The sequence below is a fragment of the Tyto alba genome, unplaced genomic scaffold (assembly GCF_018691265.1).
Source record: "Tyto alba isolate M040663 unplaced genomic scaffold, T.alba_DEE_v4.0 Super-Scaffold_41, whole genome shotgun sequence".
Classification (NCBI taxonomy): Eukaryota; Metazoa; Chordata; class Aves; order Strigiformes; family Tytonidae; genus Tyto; species Tyto alba.
The window spans coordinates 9,367,827-9,385,403 of NW_024881317.1; the positions used below are offsets into that span (position 1 = coordinate 9,367,827).

At 44.9% G+C, this 17,577-nt stretch overlaps 1 protein-coding gene across 1 annotated transcript; it reads left to right on the top strand.

Moving 5' to 3' along the window:
* The first annotated feature begins 213 nt into the window (after positions 1–213).
* Positions 214–16,114, top strand: MINAR1 (membrane integral NOTCH2 associated receptor 1). Its single transcript, XM_032983037.2, has 4 exons — positions 214–356; positions 7,081–9,424; positions 10,782–11,036; positions 15,242–16,114. Exons 2-4 carry the CDS (start codon positions 7,127–7,129, stop codon positions 15,437–15,439), a joined length of 2,751 nt encoding a protein of 916 aa, XP_032838928.1. The 5' UTR covers positions 214–356; positions 7,081–7,126; the 3' UTR covers positions 15,440–16,114.
* Positions 16,115–17,577: the final 1,463 nt, after the last annotated feature.

Here is a 17,577-nt window from a genome sequence, read left to right on the forward strand (position 1 = left end):
TGATCGCTCCCCGGTCCTGTGGGTGGTGAGTGCCGCCGGCCGCCCGCTGCCGCAGCGCCGGGGCCGGCCGGGGCAGCCCCCCTCCCGCAGCTGCGGCCGGGGGGGCGGTGCAGGGAGGCTCGGCCTGTGCAGCCCCCTCCCTCCTCCCCTTCCCTCCCCTCCCCTCCTCTCCCCTCCCAACCTGCTGCCGCCTTTGTCAGCGCAGCCCGGCGCTATGGCATCCTGCTGGGGCTTCGGGCTCGGGCTCTTCCTCCTCCTCCTCCTGCTCCTCCTCCTCACTGGGCAGCGGCTGCAGCAGCGGCAGAACCAGCCGTGACGGCCGCGCTCCCCGGGCAAGAGGCAGGCGGAGCCCCCAGGTGAGCCCCAGGTGCGGGGAGGGGGGTACGGATGTGTAAAGGGGGGGGGTGGAAGAAAAGGGCGCCGAGGACGAGACCCATCCGCTCCTCAGCCCCCAGGGATGCTCTGGGGACCAGGGGTGCCGGGGCTCCAGCACCCGGCTCTCCCCGCCGAGTTGGGGGGCAGGTGGGGTAAGTGCAAGCAAGAGACAACCCCCTCCCACCCCCCCTCCCTCTCCCAGGCCCTGCGGTCCCCGCCGAGCCCTCCGGGGTCCCACCTCTTTGTCAGGCTCCCCGGCAAAAGAGGGACTCAAAAATCTTGAAACTCCATCTGTGACTTTGACAGCTTCGCTTCAGTCCCACACAGCTGGATCTGCCTGGGGGCAGCTGGAGGTGAGCAAGTGGGTGACCCCCAGCTTGGGCCCTAGGGCTCCCCAAACCCCAAACGGGGAGCTTGGAGGGATGGGGAGTGCCAGGGATGGGGACCAGGGAAGCCGGACCCACCAGGGCAAGGAAGCCAGTCTGTGCAGAGTCAGGTCTGTGGTGGCAGTGGGGTTGTTATAGGTTTACCATGCAAAAATCCACACTGTCCACAGATGGAATTAATTGCTCACATTTAACTCAATTAGACCTTTTTGTGTCTATTTGTAAGTGTTTGCAGTGGTGTCTCCTTATGCGAAAATTCTCAGGAAAAATGTGACTTGGATGTGCTCTAAAAACATATAGAGAGGACAGTATTTGTGTGTGTTTGTATGGTCCAATAGTTGGCAAAGAATAACCAAGAGCCTATGATGCAGTAATAATTCAAGTAATTTATTGCACAGTTTTAGAATGATTTTTTGCACTTTTCCAGATAGATACTTTAACCTGAATTGCATAACTGAACAATGCAAATAATCAGTCAAATGTTATTGTGCAAGGAAAATCAATGGCAAACCTTGTTTGACTTGAGCCCTGACACAGCCATGAGGGTACACTGCCTTTATCCATGAGTTTCCCGTTTATGCACTGGGAGCCTTTAAAAACTGCTGAATTTGGAGGATGGGGGAGAACTGAAGTGTTGTGCAGAGTCCTTTTACAGCAGAGCCTGCCTCTGTTAAGGAGCTGGGTTTATAAAGCGTATTTTTCCAAGGCTTGTTCACACAAGATAAGAGCCAGAAAATAGTAACTTCTTCCAGTGCTAGTCCCCACTGAACCCCCCGGATGATGAGGCTAGTGGTGGGATGCCCAGGAGGATCCCAGTCACTCCTGTACAGAACAGCAGCGAGCTGCTGGTGAGAGCGGGTGTACAAGCTGTGTGAGCTCCTAGGCTGCAGGCTTTCATCCCTTTTGCACTGGAGGAGTGAATAAAAATCACATCAGTGAGGCAGGGAGCCAGCACACATCTCCTACCTGCCCTGGGGACCGGAGCCCACCGTGCTCCCACACAGCCCAGGGAACTGGCCAGAGGGGACTGCCTGTGTCAGGCTGTTCAGGAGGACTTTTCTCTTCAATGAAAGGTGGAGAGAAGCGATTGCCATTGCGTGGGCAGGGCTCCAAAGTGCGCTTTTTAGTTTTCTTTTAATGATCAGCAGAAAGCAGGGGGAGGAGGAGGATTAAGGTGTGTGGAAACAGGCATTGCTTCTCCAAGTGCCGGCTCCTGTGTGTGTGCGCAGTGGAAGCCAGATGGGGCTTGAGGTGCCTGTTCATTCATCTGAAATTTCTTAATGTTTTGACAGAGAAATGGATTTGTGAGTAGGGGAGAGAACAAAAACTGAATTCCATCTCTATGCATTACATGTTTCATGTGAGGCGTGCATTGCCTGCCTTGTTTTATAGTATCTGGCATTGGGAAGACAGGCTGAAAGATTTATGAGCTCAAGTTAATAGTAAAACAGCATATCACAGGCTCTATATTAATGTTCTCCTGCGCTGAAGTATCTGGCTCTTTCTGGGGGAATTTATGTGAGGATCGCTCACTCTATCTGTCGTCACTGTAATGGTATTATAGGGTGGCCCGTTAGTCACCGTGGGGGGAAGAAAACAAGGATGCTGTTTCCCTCTTGGCTGGGAAATAAAAGGGAGAAGGGAAATGATGACTCCAGGAACCGCATCTGTGTATTAGCTGCACCTGCTGTGGATATTGGGAAATGGGGAGAGCAAATGTCAGAGGCACAGAGAACAGGGAAGGAAATGAGAGAGGAAATAAAAGAGGAAGATAACGTGGTCTGTCTGCCAGTGGCCACGATTCAGGCTTGTGCAAGGCACCTTACCACCCTGTAGCTGCTCAGGGAAGCCAGGTGGTGGGACTTTCTCTTAAATCCCGTGCTGGGATTTAGCTGCCCTGATGTTTGCTGCTGTTAGACCATGCAGTGGGGCAGAATTTGGGCTGAAGGTGCCATGGGGGAAGGTGGCCAGGGCAACTGGGGAGTAGTACTAATTAAATGAATTCCTGTGGATGATGAATTTATAGGGTAGTCAGGAGGTGAGGGGACCCCTCCTCTCCAGTGCTGATTTGGGAGGTGGTGAGGAAGGAAAGTGCATTCTGGCTTTTCTGCCGGGAAGCGAGTTGCATAAAGGAATATGCAGGTTCCCTGGTCTGGAGGACCACAGGGAAGAGGTCTTATGGAGTCTTGATTCCTAAAGATGCCAGAAAATAGAACAGTATATTCCCTTTGTGCAGCAGAAAGCACTACTAGGGATGGAGGTTGCAATCATAATATTCTTAGTCTTCTCTTCCAGAGGCTGAGATAGCAGGTTAATGGTAAGATGAGAGCTCAGTTCATTGCTCTTGGTGCAGGGCAAGAAGACATTGATTTGTGGTAAGCCTGGAGCTCATCTGTGTGCAAGGAGAGTCAGAGCCCATCGACCAGCCATGCAATATGATGCTGTACAAGTCCATGCTGGGATATAATTGTGCTATTAGAGCAGCGAATGTCGAATTTTAGGAAGCTGAGTCAAAGCGACCCTCCCAGTGTTAATATAACAAAATCATTAAAGATGAAATGTTAAGTGGCTCCTTTGGTCAGAGACTGTCTTGTTGAAGAAAAATAAGTTAGATCCTGTCCCTGTGTCTGGTTAGCTCCATGTCTCTGGAGACCAAAGTCAGTTTGGGGGTGGTTTGGAGAGTGAGTGTGTCTGCTGGTAGTGAAGGTAAGGCATGAGGACATTGGTGGAATTGAGGCCATCCAAGGAGGCCCCGTGCTGCTGCTCTTGCTGTGGCTGCTTTTATTCGCATTACTGCTTTTGACTGATTCATGACCCTGTACCCTGTTTAAAAGGCCTTCCTGTGCTTATTTCGGAGCTTTGCATTTGTGTGCCATGTCCAGGTCTATTCTGGTCCTGGTTTGAGAGATAATGAATGAATGTGGACATAACAGCTGACACAGTACATGGCCAAGTGCTTGGCACTTGGGATGTGGCAGCTCCCAGGGTGACTTGCCAAGGGGCACCTGTCTCTGTAGCAGGCTGTTAGGAGGCTTGACAAGAGACAGAGCAGCTTAATGTGCCACTAGAAGCTTTGGCACTAGGTTTTTACATCCCTGACCCAGGAAACAAGATTTTAAGGCCCTTAATATATTATCCTTATGGAGTAATACATCCTATTCTTCACAGCTTAAATCTGTTGCATGCTCCACTAGCAACATTTTTAATGCTCTGCCACAGGGGAGCACCCATTTCCATGGCAGGGCTGAAGCCCAAAGGTACCTTTCGCACCTAAGGTGAGCTCACATCAGAAAGCTGTTTGTGAACAGCCAAAGGGTGAAGAGGAAATTATTCCAACTCCCATCTAGCTTACTTTTCCTCAAGGCCTACATCTGATTTTGCAACCTGCATTTTCAATTCCCACCTCCCATAGCTGAGCCTCAGTTGAGCGAGTTGGTTAAATTCTCATCTCAGGAGGCTCAGCTCTTACTTGGTCACTCTTGTCTTAAAGCTGCTTTCATCTTCCTGTCCTCTCACAGCTTTACAGCTGACATCTACCTCCCAGGCCTGGGTGTGGGAGCACAGGGTCCCAGACTGAGCTAAACCAGATCTAGCAGAGCTCCTCTGCTTGAGGTCTGTGCTACCATGTCGCTGCCTTACTGCTTGGGTCCTCAAACCAAGGCTCCTTGTTGGTGCTAAAAAAAAGCAATGTGAGATTTGGGGGTATGGCAGGGCTTCCACTGAACTTGTCAGCACTCGGCACCTTTGAAAATCAGGCTGCACCTAAGTTTTACCAGATTCGTAGGGTTTAGAAACCTGAATTGAGATTAAAACCTATTCTGATGGGTGAGGTATGCTAGGAATGGCTTGGTGCAAACTAAAACATTTCAAGAAACTCTATCTAGGGTATCCTCACTGGGATGAGAGAGTAAAGACAGAAAGATAGGCAACAAAATGAGTTGACAGTTTTAAGCAATATATTATTGCAAAGTGGCTACTTGTGTATTTTATCAGGAGTGTGAGTGAGGAGAAAGCAGGGTGCTGGCAGGCCAGTGCAGACAGTATAGAGTGTGTATCAGGCTGTGAAAACACATATCAAGGTGAGGGTTTTGCAAGAAGCTGTGAATTTACAAATGAGAGGAGATAGTTGCTTTTGCTGGTATTCAGCTTGGAGGTGACAAACAGATTTCCACCCTTGCCCCAAATGACAGATTTATAACATGCAGAAAATTGACTTGCAGTGCCAGTCCCCTGGCAGGTGGAAAAGTCTGCGAGCCCCACATGTGAAGTTTACTCTGGGAGTGCTCCATGGCTTTGGTGACAGGTAGATCAGTTTGGACCTAGCTTGGGAGCTTCATTGTTTAATGGTGACATGTCAGAGAAATACAAAGGCAGGCTGGGCCTCTGAGCACACACGGTTGATAAAGAGAAAAGGGATACAAGCATCCTCCTCCAGCTTTTAGCATTACTTTCTGGAGTTGAGCTCTGAGCAATACAACATTTCTGCTTTTTTGTCAGTTCGCAGAAGAGTTGTGCTGCTATGCATAATACAGGAGCTTTAAAAGCAAACATGCATGCAGCCGAGGTGTTGGAAAATCCCTGTAGCCAGTGGTTTCTGAGAGTAGTATTTACAGTCACAGAAATGCATTCACGTTGCTGCTGCTCAACTTCTGATCATATGCAGTAGAAAGATGCTACTTAAATAAATAGCCAAGTCTGTATGGAGACTTGTTTCGTATTCTTATGGGCAACCTGGTGGTTTTCTTTTTTCCCTCTGGAAGGTGCTGCTGTGGTGTTTGCTATGAAAGCTGATGATGCTGGATTCTGACACTGATAGTGATCGCCAGTGTGTAGTGTCAGGGCAAGATGAAAGGCTACAAGAGAGACAACAGGATCCCTGTATTCCTGAGGTGGTGCTCAGTAGTCCTGAGGTTTTTGACTGGGAGGTGACTTTTTAAATGAGGTATAAGAAACCTTGCAAGTCTGACTTCTGTACTTTGCCATTTGGGTGGATATTCTGCACTTGATGCAGATGGAGGACTAGTTTCCAAGAGTCATCTAAGGGTGGGAGTGAATGTGGGAAGATACCATACCTTTCTGGGGAAGGGAAAATATTTTTGTCCTTCCTATCAATAAGAATAACAAAGACAAAGTGACCAAACACAGGAATTGGCAGACTGCATTATCCCATGCTCTGTGTCTCCTACTAGCCGACAGCAGACACCAACAAGCATATTCACAGTAGGCAGATGAAAAATAATCTGCCCCCCATCAACATCCTTTCCTAATCCATAATAGCTAGAGGTTGGTTTCAGCTCTGAAAGGGCAGGGGTTTTTATACTTCCCAAGATGTTTGCTAGCGTTAGCTGTGCTTGTTTGAGCTGTTCTTGTTATCCACATAAATGTGCAGCCTTTGCTCTCCACCTCTGCCCTGTCATTTTGGGCTGTTGAATGGAGCTGCACTCCTCGGGTTTCTCTGGGAGCACATCACTGAAGAGGATGTTCTCTGTCCTTGATATTTCTCAGTCTTCAAATCCACCCTGATTGGCAGCCAGCCCTCTAGCATCTGCTGGATTGGTTTCAAGATTCCATGGGAATTTTTTTTGTTTAACTCTTTCTGCTCATTTCTAAATTTTGCACTTTATAGCTGAAATGGGGCTCACAGATTTTTTTACATGGGACCAGGCAGCTTTTCCATTCCTGAATCATAAACTTAGGAAAAGGTATTTCTGGAAAAAGTGTCATGATATCCAGAGGAGATAATTCAGAGTAGAGGAGAAAATGTATTAAAATAAGCAAGATGGTAATTATGTGCTCAGATAACTTCTAAAAATGCGTCAGAAGTTTATTGTCAGAAAATCTCCCTGAGAGGCATTTGTAGTCAGATACGAAAACAGCTGTGGTTGTCATGGTGTAGTAGATCATCTCTGGTTCGGTTAGGGCTAGAATTATTGCCAAACAATTTGATGTGCCTGTACTTTCAACCTCTCACAAGTTGGTAAGAAATTCTGTGAAAGCCCCATAGCGAACAGGCTCGGATTGTATATCTGCCACTGGTTCAGCCCCTCCAAAGCTTCTGCTGTTTATTCACTTGCTCGCTTTAGTAGGCGCTGACATAAATGAGCCTCCTTGGATGAAATCCTGGTTCCATTTAAGTATTGATTTCATCGACACTAGGATTACAGCCTGGAGTTCGGAAACATGAGGATGTGTTACACCAGCAAGCCTTCAGCTGCATGGCTAGGGAGTCGTGTCCCATCTGTGGCTGAATCATAAGGTCCTGAGTATTATCTGTGCCTGACTTACAATCTTTTTTGTTTGCTGTCTTGTGTTGCTGTAGAAGCGGAACGCAGTTTCCAGGCTAAACAACAAAATACACTTAAGCCATGGAGTCCAACCAGGAATCCTCGCTCTTCCTGGTGAAGATCTTGGAGGAGCTGGACACGAAGCAGAATACTGTTTCTTACCAGGACCTCTGCAAGTCCCTGTGTGCGAGGTTTGATTTATCCCAGTTGGCCAAACTCAGAAGCGTGCTGTTTTACACCGCTTGCCTGGATCCTAATTTCCCAGCGACTTTGTTCAAAGACAAAATGAGATGCACTGTAAACAATCAGCAATCAAAGAAAATCATGGTTGCAGCAGATATAGTAACAATATTCAACCTCATACAGATGAACGGAGGAGTGGCCAAGGAGAAACTTCCAGTTGCAAGGCAGAAAGTGAAGAAGAAAGAGTCTTTCGAATCATGTAGATCTGATACAGAAATCTGCAATATGGCAGACTGTGTGCCCAACTGTGAGCTGAACGACCAGGATTTTAACCGGGGCTTTCCAGTCAGAAGGTCTTCAAAATGCAGAAAGATGGACTGCAAAGACTGTCAACAGTTTGTCCCCTCATCAGAACCCAACTTTTTACTTGGTGTTAATAAGGAGATGAAGGGCCGGGCTGCCTCTCTGGACAGGCTGCAGGCGCTGGCATCATACTCCATTGCCACGTCTCCACCATGCGAGATGCAGAGTACATACTTCCCCATGAACATTGAAAATGAATCTATTTCAGACCAGGACTCTTTGCCTATAAGTGCAGGCATAAAAGAAACTTTCATTTCAAATGACGAGCCGTTTGTGATGCAGTCATGTGTCCAGAAAAGAAATATATTCAAAGAAGATTTTCATAATCTGATTACTATATCTCCCAATTTAATACCCTCCAACAAAAAGACAGAAGATGGACACAGAGAGCCTCAGAACAGGAAAGAAAGCTCTAAGCAGGCTTTCTTCAACCACAGCTTTGAAATGCCATATAGCAGCCAGTACTTGAATCCAGTTTATTCTCCTGTACCAGACAAAAGACGAGTGAAGCATGAAAGTTTGGATGATCTTCAAGCTTCAACGTATTTTGGCCCAACTACCATTCTTGGGCCCCAGGACACCAAAAAGTGGACTGGAAAGCCAACCAAGCAAACTGCCTGGCCAGCTAAAAGCTGGAGTTTAAATACTGAGGAGGTACCTGACTTTGAACGATCATTTTTTAACAGGAAGCAGTCTGAAGAGAAGCCACGATACCAGAGTTCGAACAACCCATCTCCAAACTTTCCTTCAGCTGACAGGCACCAGTCCTACCTAAATACGAAGGAGCAGCAACCAATTATGCAGGCAAACTATGCTGTGAAACCAAATGGACATAAAAGCAAGGAAATTCCTTCCATTCTAGACGTGGAGAAACATGAGCCAGTCAAAAAGTTTAAAGATAAAAGCATTAATTGTACTTCTGTTCAGATCTTAAGCATTGACAGGACCACGAGTGTTGGGACACAAACAGAGCAGCAAGTTCTGGACCACAAGAAATGCAAGGATTTGTGTGCAGCAGGCCAAGCCAAGTACGGAGAGCGTCACTCTCTTAAGCAGTCGGATGATGACTCTGAAATCGTGAGCGATGATATCAGTGACATTTTCCGGTTTTTGGATGACATGAGTATCAGCGGGTCCACTGGAGTGATGCAGTCTTCGTGCTACAACAGCACTGGTTCCTTGTCTCAGGTACATAAATCAGACTGTGAGAGCTCACCTGAGCACAATTTGACTAAAATCTCCAACGGGAGCACCTGCAACAAATTGGATAAAGTGGTCCGGGCAGATATCAGTAACACAGACGATGAACTAAAAACGAGTGTCTGCAAATTAGTTTTGAGGATTGGTGAAATAGAGAAGAAACTGGAATCTCTCTCAGGTGTCCGAGAAGAAATCTCCCAAGTCCTGGGAAAATTAAGCAAGTTGGACCAAAAAATTCAGCAGCCAGAGAAGGTCAGCGTACAAATAGATCTCAATTCTTTAACAAGCGAGGCTGCATCAGATGAGAGTAACTCCCCACAGATATTTCAGTGCCACAATACTCCTCATGGAGGCAAACTGGAGAATAATCCAGAATGGTGCTGTTCAGATGCCAGTGGAAGTAATAGCGAGAGTCTTCGAGTAAAAGCCTTAAAAAAAAGCTTGTTTACTAGGAGGTCATCAAGATCATTAACAGAGGAAAACAGTGCAACTGAATCCAAAATAGCAAGTATTTCAAACTCTCCCCGAGACTGGAGAGCTATTACTTACACCAACCAAGTTGGCATTACGGAAGAGGAGATGAAAGAGAGAGATGGAGGAGAAAATAAGGACTGGCACAGGAAATCTAAAGAGGTAATTTCAACTTTAACTGGCATAATAAGCACTTAAAAATAATCTAGTTATGAATGTCTTCCATAGTCATCACAAGCCTGAGGGTATGACAATAATTTGCCCTGCCGTATTATGCCTGTCTTTATTGTTATAATTGAGCGATTTTGTACCTATATGTTCTTGCTTGGCAGCTGCAATATGATCAGTTTGTTCATTAAAATCTTTGCTCTTTTGAAAAGGGAGGGGGGTAATGTGGGTGACATCTTTGGAAGATGGTGGTATTCTTCATCATCAGTGGTGATATAAGGAGGCCAGGTAATTAACTTTGTGAAAAGGGTGTGGGGAAAATTGAAATTCTCTAGTGGTTGCTTTAGAAGGGATATTTTGAAATTGCATTGTGATGGCTTTTATCAGAGAAGTATGTGCAAATCCCTAAAGAAAAGAATCCTTGTACACGTACCATGAGATGCTAACTGTAGTTATGCTCTCTATATCTGACTTTCACAGTCATTTAAATGAGTCTTATGCCTCCTGTTGTGGAAGTGCAGCATAGCTGTGGTCTTGTTTTGGTTGGCAAGAAAAATTCTTCTCAACCCTCCCAAAAGCTGCCCATTGATGTCTTCACATATTGCATAGCTATTGTGGCTGTCTTTGCGCTGGGCTCTGGTTGCTGCTCAGTTGAAACTGCATGGTGTGGGTGGTTGTTTCTGTTTCATGGACAGTGGAGAGGGTTGGGGGTCCTTCAGCTCCCTTGTTAATCAAAACCACATGACAGGCATGCTGTGCCTCCTTACAAGTGGGAATGAGGGCAGAGAAGGGTGGAGAAAGGAGAGGAAAAGGTTTGATGGAAATAAGTGCGGTTGGGTGAACAAGAAACCATAAACCATAGGCTATTAGTAGGTTGCAGAAGGGGAAGAAGGTTACCATGGATGACAGTGGATTGGTACCAGGGATCGTGCAGTGTCAAGGGCGTGCTATTTGGGGGCTTCCCTCAAGACTTCATGTTAAGATTTGATTTGGGAAGAGAAATCTAGAATCCTACATGGATCTCTTAGATTTTCCAGATCAGCTAGGCTTTTCTGGATGTCAGGGCCATTTTCAGAATAGTTTTATAATCTGTAAGCAGTACAAAACCTAAATTTCCTCTGCGGCATCAGCTTTGTGTTCATGTTATGGTGAACATGGAGCTGAGTCTGTAAAATACCTCTTTGGTCAGGCTGTGAGAAGGTGGGCAGATGGATTAAGGACATCCAAAACCTTTGTCCTAGCTAGTACTTTTTTATTGCATGGTGATTCTGAAAGGAATATCTCTGTCCTTTTTGTTTAACCCCCTCATAGTCCTGTTTCTTCTCTCAAATTCTTTTGAACCCTATTGCAGGCAGACAGGCAATATGAAATCCCTCAGCCACATAGACTCTCTAAACAACCAAAAGATGCTTTCTTGGTTGAACAAGTCTTTAGTCCTCATCCTTACCCTGCATCACTCAAGTCACACATGAAAAGCAACCCGCTCTACACAGACATGAGGTTGACAGAGCTGGCCGAAGTGAAACGCACCCAACCATCATGGACCATAGAGGAATACACGAGAAATTCAGGGGACAAAGGCAAGATTGCAGCACTGGATCTACAAGTGAGTCCCATTTGTTTAATTTCAGTGACTTGATTGTGAATGGATGTTGCTAGAATATGCATTTAAGAAGGGATTTGGATAGCTCAGGAAGGAGCTATACAGTGTTGAGCCTCTAGTCTTGCTGATCTCTATCCATCCTGGCCAGGGGCAAAGAAGAATGTGGATGTTTCATTGCTGAATGGTGATCCTTAACAGGTTGGCGCTCCCAGCTTATTCTGCAATGGAGAGATGTCTACTAAGCCATTGTGGTGTTAGTAGCTCTAAGGAAGAGTCGAGGGATAAAAGGGTGGAGAGATGAACCAGTTTCTAACTGCAGCAAGGCAGAGTGGTGCAGGAGCTGGCGTTGCCGCTTTTTCTTCTATCCTTGTTCTGTTTGAATTATTCACAGAGAATTTAAGTGTTAGGGCTTTTTAAATTTTGCTAGGAACATGAGACATAAAATACTTGTTGAAGATGTTCAATACCATGACTGTTTATGAAACACATCACTGTTGCAGCTTTGAGGTGGCTGTTGGAAAACAGAGTCATGTGAAGAGCAGATCAACTACTGGTCTGTCCTGTTTGCATTTTAGTTCAGCTTGGAAGTGTTCAGGCTCTTCTGCAACAAGCAGAGCAGAGAAGTTACTGGGAGACAAATTCAAATTTTGGATTTAAACTTTCCCAAACTGTATTGTATTTGAAACCATGATCCTGATATGTAATAGGCTGTCCAGTCCCAGGACTGAGTGCCCACATTGGATACCCAGTCTAGCCTGATAAACACAGGACACCTAGGAAGGAAGATATCTAAGCACAAGTTTAAAGAGGAAGTGTGAAAAATGACATCCAAAATGTGTAAGGACCAAACAAATGTTGCAGTATTTGGTCATGAAACCCAAAATGCATCACATAATGAAATCCACACTAATGTGCAGATCACAGTGTATCATTTATATCCATTTATACATCAGCGTGCAGAACTAGCAGCAGGACGGGTGCTGGCCTCAGGCATTTTGGGCTCCTTGCATGTGTGTACATGCCCCAGAGCAGAGCAAGCTGCCTTGGCTAGCTACAGTCTTGGCAGCAGTTGGGGTACACAGACCTACAGCTCGGGGCTTATCAGCACCGCGCTAACAGGGCTCTGTGATCAGCCGTCTGTGCAGGGCAGCCATGCTCGAGCAGGGAGTCTGCTTGTCTTCAAAGTTTGTCTCCCAGGGAAGGTGCCGTGCAAGAGCCTGAGACTTGCTGCTCCACATCAGCTCTCAATGGCTCAGTGCTGAGTTTCAAACCCATCAGATTAAGCTCTAGGAGAGCATCAGGATACAGTGAGAAAGACTTGGATAGCCCAAGTCTCAGGACCCATGCCATGCCTCAGGGACCCCATGCTGGCTGGTTTGGAGTTAAAGTGATCACCCACACAGTGCTGTCCCATGACTGTTTGTGCAGGAATTTGTGCACAACAAATTCACCTTCTGGCTTGGCTCATGCAAACTTCCCTGTCCTCACTAGCCCCTGCTCCTTGCTGTGGCTAAAGTGCACGCATAGAGAAAATAAGTAGCACAGGGACCAGGCTGCATCTGGCCTCAGCTGCCTGCTGCTTTTTGGGTCTTAAAAGCTTTAAAGTGTTTACTGAATTCCTAATTGTGGCATTGCAGACTGTATGCTAGAGTAGGAATAGGCTGAAAAAAGTTCCTCTGCATCAGGCAATTGCAAAGCATCCCTTACCTGCCGCGTGGAGGCAACAAGGGAGGTGATATTTGGGAGCAAAGCTCCCCTGAGAGAAGTGTTCTCCATCTGCTCTTCGTAGGGCTGTTTCATTCCCTGCAAGCAGCTCTGCACGACTGTGAGCAAACCAGAGAAATCGGCTTATTGCCATCATTTATCTTTAGGATAAAGGTGATAAAACTTTACTGGTTTGATTCTCTCCCTCCAAAAGGACTGTCAGAATTGCATCTACTCCTCAAAGTCCATGTCTAGACTTTATAATAGAGCTTACTGACAAACTTAAAAAATAGACACAGACTGATGAGTGGGGTTTTTTTCCCAGTGATTAAGTTTATTGGAACTGAAAGTAAATACATTATGTTTTAATGAACATTCCTACGTCTGGCAATGAAATGGGAAAGGAAGCTGATTAACAGTAATGGGCATCTTTAATAATGCATCTTCCTTCTGAAGTAGTTAAAAGGTCAATACCAAGGTAGAGTTTTCCAAAACTGTAATTTCCTTGAAGCATAGCATGGCTATTTTGGGGGGTTTTCTACCTTTGTTTATTTACAATTTCTCTTGGAACTTGACACGTCTGCTGGGTTTTCCTTCAAAAAAAGAAATTGCAAAACTAGCCAGGCCAAAGTTTGTCCCAGGTGTAGGGTCTACGTGAGATTGCATCTCTTTGCTCTGTATATCATGATCCACTGGGATGAAACATTGTCAGGCTATTTTCTGATACCTTTAGAGATGAGTTTGGTGATTTTTTTTGTTTTGTTTTGTTTTTTTTTTTTTTGTTGTTTGTTTTTTCATTTTTTTTTCCAGAAGGCTGGGGTGGGTCATTCATAGCCTGAATGGTACAATCTCAGACTCAGCTGATGGTCTCTGTTTCAGCGTACTAGCGCTATCACAGAGATCTCCATTAAATGATGATAAACCCGTTGCTCAGTTTTAATTGTTTATTTCTGGAGTAGCTATGAAGTCACTTCTTGTAGTAGCTCTGTATCTAAAGCAAATGCTGCTTTCAGTCAAAGCAAGGTTTCAGCCAGTAGCTTGTGGCCACAAAATCTGAATTAGCCAATTAAGGGCTTACCCAAATCTGTCTCAAGTCAGCTGGAGTTTCTTTGTGTGGAGTCCAATAAGTTTTGGATCAGGTCAGTTACGAGCCCAGAAATAGTGTGTGTTAGGGTATTCTCACTGGAACATATGGAATCTTTTTCATTTTTTAAACAAATGGCCTTTTGGAGCCCCAGACACAGGAGACCGCTTTGAGGAAAAGCTGTCATTTTTCAAAATGTTCTTTCTGCTTTCTTCCTTTCTGCTGGTAAGTGCAATATAATGCCTACTGTTTGGATTTCCCCCAGTTTTCCCTAGCAGAAAGGATGAAGGGGAAAGAAACAGCAAGGTGGAAATGCAAAGCTTGAAGAGCTCAAATTCTAAGGAAGAAAAAACTAAAAGATAAAAAGAAACAACAAACCCCAAAATGTTCAGGTGGAGACACTGATAAAGCTCCCGAGGTTGCCTTTAATTTTCTCACCAATTCAGATTTCCTTCAGTTTCTTTTTGGTTACCTGTGTGGAATAGGAGGGCGAAGTCTTTAATTTCTTAAGCATACTCTTAAAATCACCTCCAACGCAGAGAGACTCAGGCTTTGGCAATGAGCAGAGTATTTTCTCCTGTGAAAATATAGATTGTGCCATTGGGGTTAAATGATCTCATCTGTGGAGATGGTCCAGAGTAATATGTGGGACCAAATTGTAAGCCAGGTGTCCAGCTTCCCTTCTCCTCCTGCCCCTAAAACTGATGCAGCATCATGCATCCAGGTGATTTTCAGAAGATGGAGCTGGAATGAGAGCTTGAAGCTGAGGATCACTCTGTCCTGGGTGATTTCATGGAAACTCACTTGCAACCTGCCTCTGTGGGGTGTTTGGTACCTGCTGCCTGCAGTTGTGTATCCCCTTGCTGAAATGCAGGGCTGGTGTCCCCAGGCACTGCTGTGCCAGAGGGGGTCTGCAAATTGCCCATCCAGAGGGACCGGGTGCCGGGTGGGGCTGGGCAATCGCACCCTGCAAGCAAGTTATGGTAACAAAATTAGGGTTAGCTTTAAAAAATGCAGTGCATGAGGAGTATATGTGAAGAACCCTTCCCATCAACTGGACTTTAATAATTTAAAAAGCAGTAACAGACCGGTAGTTGCTGACATCTCTTCTGTCTAGCAGATTAAAGAGATTTTATTTAAATGCCATCCAAGATGATGAAGTTTCCGGCAAATCAGAGGTACATGAGGGATTTTGCAGCAGAATTATACTGTTATGGGAGTTTATTTTTTGCAGTATTTTCTTCAGCCTTATGGAACTGGGACCAGGAGTTGAAGGGATGTGAGAAGCGGCAATAACCCACTTTATCCTGACAGCAAACTCAGATGCAGTTGGGAGGCCTTCAGTCACATCTGCTTTATTTTTTTATTTTACTAATGACAGATCCCAGACAATTAACAACTGTTTCCTTTTAATTTTTAGACTCAAGAATCTTTAAACCCAAACAACTTAGAATACTGGATGGAAGACATTTATACTCCTGGCTATGATTCCTTATTAAAACGCAAAGAAGCCGAGTTCAGAAGAGCAAAGGTTTGCAAGATAGCTGCCCTGATAGCAGCGGCAGCTTGTACGGTTATTCTGGTCATTGTAGTTCCCATTTGTACAATGAAATCCTGAACCTGCGGACAGACCCGTGACTCCCAGCCGTGTGTGTCTCAGATAGCTCATGCTGTGTTTCAAATGTCTGATAGCAAAACTGAAAAATTTACTAAGGAAGAATGTTCTGAGGATATCCTGATGGAGAATGCTGTAAACGTAGGCAAAACACAAAACGAATAGAGAAACATTCTTTTTGTAAAAGTGTTATTTTAAATAACAGACTGTGTGGCGGAGTTAATGGGAACTCGGTTCAATTTTTATGCATTTTTAAAAGTGCAATATTTTTTTTCCTAAAGAAACAATATAATGTTTTACAGAATCAGAGACTGATGAGAATCCAGGCAAAAGAGGAAGGTTGTCTGAGCTATGTTGCATTAATGGAGGTGTGAGTACATGGAGATAGCACTGTATAGAAGGGAATGTTCTATATGCATTACATTGGGGAGCTAGGGAAGTTTTAAAGCTCTCTACAATGTAGAAAACTCTGAATGTATTGTATTTATTTTATAGTATTTATGTATTTCATGATCATTTGATTGAAAGCAGACTGTGTAGCCATGAACAGAGTTCATTCCTATGTTCAGATTAAAAAGGGCTCTTTGTATTTGGTCTTGCCCTAAGACCCACTCTATCATCAGAGTACTTAGATAAGTGCAATGTGCTGCAGACCAAAAAAATTATGTTTTAAAGCAATCACAAGAGGTTTTAGTTGCTTCTGTTGAATAACATTTGCATTGAGCTGGCAAACTTGCCTTGCCAAAAGGGTATTCTTTACCTCCGCAGACAGTGAAATTGTCTCAATTTCACTCCTGCCAGCAGGCAAAGCTGGCAAGTCAAAGCAACACTCTGTTAACATTCTTGGAAATGTAATCTGAACAGTTATAATTTTTTCCACAAAGTCTTTGTGCCTTTTTTTAGACTGTAGATTAAATAGAACTGTTTAATTTTGCTATTTTAAGCCCATAACATAAATCACAGCATAATGGGTACTAATGGAGGTTCTTTTTCCGCAAGCCTTCTATACAGTTCAGAGTGCTCCTCAAACAGCAGGGCTGGTGGTTACTGAGCACTTATATTAAGGGCACAGTTTTTCAGCACCAGTGGAAACTTGCTGTTAATGCAATGCATTCGGCACAGGGAGATCTTTTGCTTCCCCCTTGCTAACATACTTAAGACTGATGGTTGACTCTACCGGACAGCAAGCAGTCTGTGTCCCATGGGAAACGTCCATTTGATGCTTTATCCCGAATGCAAATAGCAGGTTCAAAGGAATTCTCAAGTTATGACAGAAATTACCTGCCATGGTTAGTGAAAGCAAATACCCAGACAGTATTACTCCTCTGTGAAGTATAGATGGAAAAGAAAAAAGAGTAAAAAAGAGACAAAATATTTTCAGGAAATAATATGATACTGCTGGTCCTCAAAGGGAATGGAGATTCTTTTAGTGAATGCTCTTTATGTAGGGTAATTTGGTTTCTTCAGAAGCAGCCTCCCTACATGATGACACAGCAGCTAGGAAAGCACTGGATGCTTCTTCCTCTCGCTCTCTGGGATGTGCCACACTTGCTGTTTGTTTCTGGGTGGTTTAAAAAAAGTAGTGAGGAAAGGGTGTGTGGGAGGTAAAGGCTTTGTTGTGACTTCAGATGTGTGTCAGTTCTTTCCTGCAGCTGGAGAGCTGTTTATGTGCTGCTCATGTGCTGTATTTTATTTAGGCATAGGTGGTCCCTGGGACCGTTGATCTACTGGAAAAAAAAACAAGTGTAAGCACAGGGTCGGGTGTCCCATCAGCAAATACAGAACAAGGATAAGCCCCTACACTAAAATCTGAGCCTGCCTGGCCTGAATCCTGACCCAAATTCTGTAGCTTTGGCCCATTCCTAATACAAAGATTATTTCTCTTTCCTCCCAGATGCTGCAGGATGGAGTCACAGCAGGGAGGAAGCAATTCACACTGTCTATTTTGGGCTGCCTTTGGTTATGGTATGATTCAAAGCACCCGAGTTTAGGAGCTCAGGATCTGTATGTAGTAAATATAGACAGGTAGAGAAACCCCTGGGGACGATTTGGAGCCGCCAGCAAGATATCTAATATTAGACATGTGAATACGCTCTGGAGGGCATTGCTCTGCAGTTTACCTTATGCACAATTTAGGTTGA